The sequence below is a fragment of the Apostichopus japonicus genome, chromosome 20 (assembly GCF_037975245.1).
Source record: "Apostichopus japonicus isolate 1M-3 chromosome 20, ASM3797524v1, whole genome shotgun sequence".
Lineage (NCBI taxonomy): Eukaryota > Metazoa > Echinodermata > Holothuroidea > Aspidochirotida > Stichopodidae > Apostichopus > Apostichopus japonicus.
The window spans coordinates 16358190-16367588 of NC_092580.1; the positions used below are offsets into that span (position 1 = coordinate 16358190).

A 9399-nucleotide genomic window follows, 5' to 3' on the forward strand; every position below is an offset into this window, starting at 1 on the left:
CTAGTGGATATTTGATATATATGTATATATATAAAGCTGGCCTACACTAGACAGCTCATTGTGCGATCACAAACTCTATCATACACTTTCAGCATGTTTTTTTTTAAGAAGTCAGGCTCATGTCTGAATAAGTTATAGTAATGAGGAACAGTGACAAGTAATATAGTAAATTGTTTTCTACAGGTCCACCAGATCCACCTACAGCTGTTGATGTTGTACTGGAAGAGTTTCTGGCAGAACTCTCATGGATACCCGGCGACGAGCATAACAGCCCTACGACTGGTTATGTGATAGAATCAAAGACAAACCATCGGCCAAACTGGATGGAAGAGAGGACGGGTAATCCTTGACTTTATTTTGAAATCATAGCTCTTATAAATCTGATTTAATAGAGGGATTCCATCCCCTCCGATGAAAGCTTAACTATAAGATGAGGAGATAAGGTAATCGTCTGTCATCGCCTCAATCCTAGTTTCAATCTATGCTGCCCTGGGAAATTGTCATGGCTTTCATGATCATATGATAACATCTTTCCTTTCGGTATGGCATATTTCATGGCAGATACAGTGCTTCAAAATTACATTGTCTAGTTGGGGACTGAAATGAAGCAAATTTAATGACTATCAGCACCATTAATATGAACTGTGCCGCCCGGAATTAGCTGTCATTTAAAATCTTACTGCCTAATAATTATGGAACGGGATATGAGGTTTATAGCTTAGTTGGTGAATCAGTAGAATGTTGATGTATTTCTTGGATACCTCTGAATTTAAATTCAACTTGAGCATGGTTAAAAGCATATTGCCTACTAATTATGGCATGGGATATCAGGTTAACTTAGTTGGTGAATTATTAGAGTGGAGTCAATGTATTCTTGGATACCTGTGAATTTAAATTTAACCTGAGCATGGTTACTCTGTGTAGCTACTACTTTCTTTTGTGCTGGCGAGAGGTAATTAAAAAAACAGACCAAACAGATTAAGAATTTTAGAAATAATATGCTTTTGCATCCTACAGTGCCTTTCAATCATAAGGTCCCCAGTTCGAGTCACTCCAAGATTAATGTATGTCTCCCAGTTACAGAGTTGTTGACAATTGACAATTCATAATCATGGACGTTAAATATGAATGTAAGAGACTGACTTCGGTCAGCTTGCGGCTTTGATAAGTCAATGAGGCTTCTTCGCGAGTTCCTGCTTGCAGGAGGATCTAAAATACATACAAACATACAATAAGTAAATATAGATAAATCTATATATTCATGCATCCTGTACACACTATAAGCTCAGTACAAAAGTTGTCCTTTGTACTTTTATGTTGAATGTTTGTGCATTTTCCTGCATTTTTAGTGAATTCTATCTCTACAACGGTCACTATCAGTGAACTTTCACCTTGGAGTACCTACCAGTTTAGAGTCAGCGCCATGAGTGCACGTGGTGTGGGGGAACCAAGCGCACCATCAGCCGAGGTGGTAACAGAACCAGCAGGTAAGTTACAGATGGTTGGAATTAATTGCAGATTCCCATAAGGAACGTTATGTTTCCCTTACCTTTGCAGCTATTAGAACATCAAAGTGAAAAACAGGGGAAAACTCACGAACTACTCTTTTTAAAAAGGTTTTCTTTACTCTATCACCCCATTTAACAACCTTTATCATAACGTGTAAGTTATTGTAGCGTTTCTACTTTTCAATCGGGGAAAAACTAAGCAAGTACAGAAGTATTGTACGCAGAGTACCCATCGATACGTGTTAGTGCCAGGCATGATTAAAAGTGCTAATTGTCCCAGTTTATCTAATTGAAAGATGCAGATTTCTATTAAAGAGTGATGAAGATATTATAGCCTCTTCTCTCGTTCCTTTCAAATGCCACAGAGCCAAGCGTATCTCCGACTGATATTTCTGGCGGTGGGGGTAACCAAGGAGACTTGAGAATTACCTGGCAGGTTAGTCCGCATTCGTATTTGTTGTACAATGAAAAGGAAATTTGTGAACATGAACTCTTTGACATATTTTGTCAGATATTCCAATACTACATATGCACAGGTTTGTGCGACAATAAGTTATAAATTCCATATGTGTCAAGTTCATCTACAGCCCAAAAAGTAGCCAACATTTATCTTTGTCCACATTTTTTTTCTGCAAGGTTAAATTTTCATTTTTTCTTCAGAGAATTAGGCCTGCCTCTAGTTTTGTTTGGAGTTTTGTTTTTGCAGATTTTTCTTTTCATGATTTTGATTGACATCCTGCAAGTTATTAGCTTTGAATTCAAATTAAAGCCATGGTGTGAAACCTTGTAATTCAATTACTTTATATATTGCTTAGATTCTTCCTCAGTCCTTATGAGGTTTAGTCTGCAAAGGGATTTCATTCTCCTCCTCCTCCTCCTCCTCCTCCTCCTCCTCCTCCTCCTCCTCCTCCTCCTCCTCCTCCTCCTCCTCCTCCTCCTCCTCCTCCTCCTCCTCCTCCTCCTCCTCCTCCTCCTCCTCCTCCTCCTCCTCCTCCTCCTCCTCCTCCTCCTCCTCCTCCTCCTCCTCCTCCTCCTCCTCCCCCCCCTCCCCTTCTCCCCCCTCCTCCTCCTCCCCCCTCCTCCCATCATTCTCCTCCTGATTTTTTATATTGTTTTTGTCATGCAGCCCCTGGATGGTGCAGATCAGAATGGGCCTGGAATTTATTACATTGTACACTGGAAGCAAGAGAGCAGTACTAATCAGTTTGCTACTGCTGAAGTCAGGACCGGTGAAAATATCCATATTGTGTCCAACATGCCAGTCTACACCCCCTATGAGGTCAAACTACAAGCTGGGAATGAAGCTGGAACCGGTCCAATCAGCGCAACTTCTATTGTTTACTCATATCAGGAAGGTTAGTTAGTGTAGGTTTTGTACTGCCTTGCATGGGCTGGGTAAATTAGCCATTGTTACTCCCATCAAGTAGGTTTGATACTTACTGTATGGTGCATGTAACACAAGGACTAGTGTTTGGTTGTTAAGACCATGCAAAGAATGGTCCAATCAGTCAAACTCCTATCATTAGTCCATATCAGGAAGGTTAGTTATTATAAGGAATACATATATCAACAGGGTTCACACTTGGAATGTGTCAGTTGTTTTTCTGGTTGCTGTTTGGTTTTGTATCCAGGGTTCGATTTCCATATTTCCAATATTTTCTTGCATGAACAGTTCCTAAATTTTGATTAACAGTGTTTGCCCAGTAAGAAGCGATGTTTATTCATCTACGTGGGTAGTTTTTCTCATCAGGCTTGCATTATCAGAGTTTTAGTTAAAACATTGTTTTTAATTTAATAAAATCATTTAATAAACAAAGTAGCAACAACATACTCAGGATGTATCATGTATTGATGAATGTTGCTAGCTGGACGGACGAAATGCTGCCATGTTTCGTTCCACCTGTATAAAGTTATTGAGGTTGTCCCATTCTTAACTCTATGTGGGGCAATTCACACACTAATTTTGCATTAAGAGTGTTGCATTGGCTGAGAGCCTGTGCACTGTCTGCTTAATAAACTCTGGTATTTTAGAAGTGGTTTTGAAAGAGGGAGTCCGAAGTTATATCCAAGTTTGTAGCAGTGATTTTATTTACAAACAACGGCTAGGCTAACGCTCACCCATGAGACTATGTAAGTCTATACCGGTACTGTAGAATACTTGCGTTTCGTTACTTGCGTAAATGTTTGATTTCGTGGTTTTCCACGATTGCGGAAAACCGGAGGCACTTTGTGATTTTGAAATGATCAATGAAGCTACATGTTGAATAATTGGAAAGCAGTGTTTAATTAAGGAGTTCATATTTAGTAAACTCTGCTTTTGTGATTATATCGGTCAATTTCCGTGCCTTTTACACCCTGTCTTGTATCTTTTGCCTTATCTACTGAAGCAAAACTGGATTGAAATGAGAATGGTGTGACCATTTATACATTTAAAATTATTCTTTTTATTTTTACAGCACCCACAGATGCTCCTACAATGGTGAATTCAAAATCATATTCAGAAACAGAGTTGGTTCTTGAATGGGATCCTGTTGATGATAGTAACTTCCAAGGTGTTCTGACTGGTTACAGGGTAAGGTTCATATCAGATTTATATCATACTTGTCATACCTAAACTAAGTATAGTTTCCTATGTGTACTAAGTATACTTAGTGTACTAAGTATACTTCCTATGTGTACTAAGTATACTTCATATGTGTACTAAGTATACTAAGTCTACTCAGTGTACTAAGTATACATCCTCTGTGTACTCAGTATACTTCCTATGTGTACTAAATATTCTTCCTGTGTACTAAGTATACTTCCTATGTGTACTAAGTATACTTCCTATGTGTACTAAGTATACTTCCTATGTGTACTAAGTATACTTCCTATGTGTACTAAGTATACTTCCTATGTGTACTAAGTATACTTCCTATGTGTACTAAGTATACTTCCTATGTGTACTAAGTATACTTCCTATGTGTACTAAGTATACTTCCTATGTGTACTAAGTATACTTCCTATGTGTACTAAGTATGCTTAGCTATGTGTACTAAGTATACTTTGCTTCCATTAAAAAGTGGAACTATAGAGACATATGTAAAGAAACCAAAAAGAGAAAGTTAGAACATGTCACATCATGTGAGGTCAATTCAAGAGACTAACAACTTTCTTGAAATGAGTGAAGTAGCTGTATATATCATATTTCTATGAGAGACAATTTTTGATTCTTTTCCAATTTTGGTAAACTTGGTGAAAGATGACCAATTACAAAACCGACAGAGAATGGGATAAAAAGATTAAAATTGGCACAAATAGTAGAATACAACCAAAATTCACTGAGATGACTGCCTCAGCCTAGCTCTTCCAGCTTGGAGACAAACACACAAAGGGGTCACTACCTTGACCTAGCTGAAGTTTGCTCATAGCAAATGCATGGAACCAAAGCTAAATTTACATGTGTAACTAGATCTGGGGTCAAAGGTAAATATTCAATCTATGTGATCTTTGACCCCATCCTTTCTTCATGGTTTGCCTAATACTGTTCTTTATTCTCTGGGTATGATTAGATATATTACTGGCCGCAAGGAACTTCTCAGGAAGAAGCTGACACAGTTGAAACAGATGGAGTTGTAACCACAGCCATGCTGGAAGATTTAGAAGCTGCAACATCTTACTCTATAGTCATTGAAGCTCTCAGTGGCGGAGGAGAAGGGCCTGCTAGTATCGAAATAACCGGGACGACAAAGAAAATGGGTAAGGATGAGATCACAGATAGGATCCACCATTGGATGGGGGGAAAAATGAGTTCCGCATGATCTATTATATTGAAAAAACCTGATCATCACTTGACCCGGTTATTGCATGGCTAAGAACTAAGTGAAAGACTCAGAACAAAAGTTTATAGGGGCAGTCTTGGAATGACGAGAAGTATGAAAGTTTGGCGATATGTGTCTTGGACCATGCTTGCTGCTCTGTCTTGGACCATGAATAGTAGTTTTTTATAGTGATATTGATGGTAATATTGTAGTGATATTAACAATCACTCACACAATATCACCTAGAATGAAGAGAAGTATGAAAGTTTGGCGATATGTGCGCTTGCTGCTCTGTCTTGGACCATGGATAGTAGTATTTATAGTGATAGTGATATCCATGGTGATATTGTAGTGATATTAACAATCACTCGTACATTATGAGCATGAAGAGATACCACACGTACAATATTAAACCGTTACATGCCGAGTAATTACATAGCAGTAACCACTGTTACTACATCTGCAGTTGTATATATCATTAGTAAATGATATTCATCAGTAAATCATGGTCATATGAATTTAGAGTATGATGAGGCCACTGTAATTTAAATGTTAGTCAAACCAGTAGAGAGTTGTAGAAATGAATGATGTGCTAGAGGAGGTGGTGTGTTAAAGGTTTATTTTTTTTTAATTTTCAGTTATGTCTTGTGTTTCTTGTTAATTAATGCTTTTAGCTCCTTTGACTGCTCCACAAATTGAGAAAGCTGTAGTACAGAAAGATAACAGTGTGAAGTTAACATGGAACTCAATAACTACCGGAAGCACAGAAGAATCCTTGATTGGTTACAAGGTAGGTACGGGGAAAATAATATATGCCGTGTTGCATCACAAAATTGCTATACGACCATAGTATTTATTAAGAGACAAAATCAGAGGCCTTAAAAACTGCTACAAAAAAAAAAGAAAAAACATTATTCCTTCATGTAGACAGTACATTGTACCCATTTGTTTTATCTTGCAGTGTTCTGCAGAATTTATGGGTTGATATGGCTTTTATGGCTCAAAGTCAATATTTTGAGTGCAAGTAATTGTCTTTCCATATTTTGTATAATTTCCAAAGTATCCAACTTTCAGAGAGTTTACATGTCTGGAAGGCTCCTTTAACAGAAAATGTGGAGATGACCTCACTAGCAGTTCAGAACATCACTGAATATCTATTTCATGATGAATATACAATAGAAAGTATTGTGATGTGACTATAAACTGCCTATCATTTCCTTGTGTCTGTCACATGACAGTATCCATGTATGCTGTCTGATGCATAACATGTTGATAGTTGAACCAACTATTCAATCCACAATTGAATAATTTCTGGTGTGAATTAGAAACGTGGTAACCTAGAAATTGTGACACAATATAAATGTTTTTTGATTTTTTTCTTTGTAGAAATCATTTCTGGACTAGTTGTCCTACACATTAAATTTGCATTCTTTCTGTTCTTCATTTGCTGATCAAATATCTGTATTTTGATTTTCTTCAACTCTTTGTAGATATTGTTCTGGAAGCATGGAACATTCATGGACTCTGCTCTAAATGTGACAGTTCCCAAAGGTGTCACTTCATTTAAGCTGGAAAAGTTAGACCCGAAAACCACCTATTATGTCAAAGTACGAGCGTATAGTAGCGGAGGAGATGGGGCACTGAGTGACCAACAGGTTGTAGAAACAGGTATGCTATGAAAGCATTCTGCTATAATCCAGTAAGATAGTAAATATGAAGCAAGTTTTGTCGATAAGTGGGTATCATTTCATCCTTACATCACATATTAATGGGAAACATGGAATCAAACGGATTTGATATTGGCTGCAATATTTTGGGATGTTACCCATGTGGCTCTTGAAAATAAGTTTAAAAGATGATGCAAAGGTACTGAGTGTTATTAAGGTGTTCCTGAAGGGCAGGGGGAGAAGAGGGCACATGGAGGAGGGGAAAAGAGTGTACAGCAGGGGGAGGAGAGGGCACATGGGGGTGGGGAATGATATTGTACAGAATGTCAGTTTATTCTCCTTTTAAAAGTATTCCATCTGGAGTAAACCCTTGTTTGTCAAAATAATGGGAAGGGTAATATATTTGTCTTTTATCAAGGAGAAGAAATACTCTTGAAATGAAAGTATCTCTCAAACCAGTCTGAGATAATACGCTAACACGCTTGTTCTGTTCTCAGATATAGATATACTTTAAGTGCGTTTCTGGCATTTTATTTTCCTATAAGTGATACTACTTTTGCATTCTCTCTACAGGTAAACCTACGACTGGTTCTTTATCAGATGACGATAACGGTAATGGATGTACTATCAAATCTTTTACTTCCCTCATAGCATCACTGATTCTGATTTGTATCTTCGTCTTGTAAAACAAACAGCTAGTTTTTTCTCTTTCACCTTTGAGTGTTTTGAAATGATACCTGAAAGCTAAGAGAGAGAGAGAGTGTGAAATTCCTCCTGGAGAGATGGCAGAGGATTGACCCAGCCCCCCCCCACCCTCATGTGAAGAGAAAAACTTGACACACCGCCTCTCAGGTAACCATGGTAACTCCATGCAGCTGCAGAAAGTTTGATAGATACCAGCATTCATTCTTTTGAGGAGAAAATATAGGGTAACATGGTATTTATAGGTTAGGAAACAGTGTAATATTATATATGCAGCATTAAATACTGTAGATTCATGGCAAGGTTTGACAGTTAATGTTAGAACCCCTTCTGTACTGATACATAATCAATACCTATTATTACAAATTATCAAGATGCTTATAATCAAACTGTGCACTCCATTTTATTTATGGTAAATCAAAACTGAGTAGGAAGTCTTAACAAATGTTGAGTGATTTCTAGAGCCATGTTTGCAGATTTATCATGCGATCGCATCACATTTGCATGGTGTTTGTGTATGTGAATGCAGCATTATAGTGGTTACCTGAGAAGTTGTTGCAGAGGTGACCTGAATTTATCAGTGAGCAGATAAATCATCTGTGACCAGAAGTAGATGTGACGTGGTATGATTAGATGCTTTACTGATCAGACATGGATCTCTTGTCTGTAAAGCACTATTTATCGTGAAATGGTCTGTCATAAGTCTGTCATCAGTTACTATCGTAAGAGCATTTGTAACCACATTTGGTTCTGTGGTCAGTAAAAGATATGTTATCAGAAATTGACATTTTGATCAGATATTGATCAGTGATCAAATTAGTGATCTTCGATCACAAAAAGTATTTGTGATCAGATTTGGTTCAGTTATGAAAAGAGGATTTGTGCTCAAGTACAGATTAGCCATTGCCAAAAGGAATAACCACCAGGATCAATTATAAGATAGTTCTGTGGTCAGTAAATGGTCAAAGATCATATATAGGTCTGATCACTTAACATCTGCAATCAGATGTAGCATTGTGATCAGCATCGTGACCACTTCTACATGTAATTAACGATTACGTCCATCATTTTGATATTGCATTAGTTGATGTGTTACTTTGAATGTGAGTTTTTAAATGTAACATAAAAATAGAGCATAAATACCCATTTATGACGTTTTCATCCTTGATGTGTGTGACTTCATGTTATCATTCACAACGAACGTACATCTTTGGTGATTTATACGAATCAACCAGTGCGATCTTAGGTGAGACTAACTCCCCTTTGGCATGAATTACCCAGTCTAGCAATAAAATACTATTTCATATTACAGTGTCTTTGAGATGGGTTTTTATAGTAGTTGTTGTTCCTTGTAATATTTGAAAAGAATTACCATCGTCATATGTCATCGTCTTTAGCGTTAGCAGAAAAAAAAACATACTCCTCTCACTCTCTTGTGACAGTTTTACAATTTTGCTCAGTGGTTTTTGCAGAATTTCATTTTTTTTTTAGCTCTGAGAAGCAAGGATTGGTATACCTATTGTAACATACAGTTTTAACCTAGATTATTCTGTACCCAACATTGTCATGGATTAGCAAAGTTTGTTTAAAACTAAAGCTTTGTGAATACTTTCATTGACATTTTTGCTTGCTTTATCAGAGTGAGTAAAAGACATTTAGCAAACTGCCTTTCTACTGCAAAAAGCCAGTGTAGGTAGATATGTAATAGTTAGAGGGGCCTGG

At 37.4% G+C, this 9399-nt stretch overlaps 1 protein-coding gene across 3 annotated transcripts in view; it reads left to right on the forward strand.

Annotated features, from left to right (window-relative positions):
- The window catches only part of LOC139961999 (contactin-4-like), a 60349-nt gene extending 51271 nt beyond the window's left edge, over window positions 1-9078 (forward strand). For all 3 annotated transcript variants that reach the window (XM_071961781.1, XM_071961783.1, XM_071961782.1), the window contains 9 exons: window positions 184-339; window positions 1350-1487; window positions 1874-1944; window positions 2635-2863; window positions 3965-4080; window positions 5060-5246; window positions 5983-6098; window positions 6799-6976; window positions 7549-9078. In XM_071961781.1, the coding sequence (XP_071817882.1) occupies window positions 184-339; window positions 1350-1487; window positions 1874-1944; window positions 2635-2863; window positions 3965-4080; window positions 5060-5246; window positions 5983-6098; window positions 6799-6976; window positions 7549-7661 (1304 nt within the window). In that variant the 3' untranslated portion in view covers window positions 7662-9078. The remainder of the gene's footprint in view (window positions 1-183; window positions 340-1349; window positions 1488-1873; window positions 1945-2634; window positions 2864-3964; window positions 4081-5059; window positions 5247-5982; window positions 6099-6798; window positions 6977-7548) is intronic.
- Window positions 9079-9399: the final 321 nt, after the last annotated feature.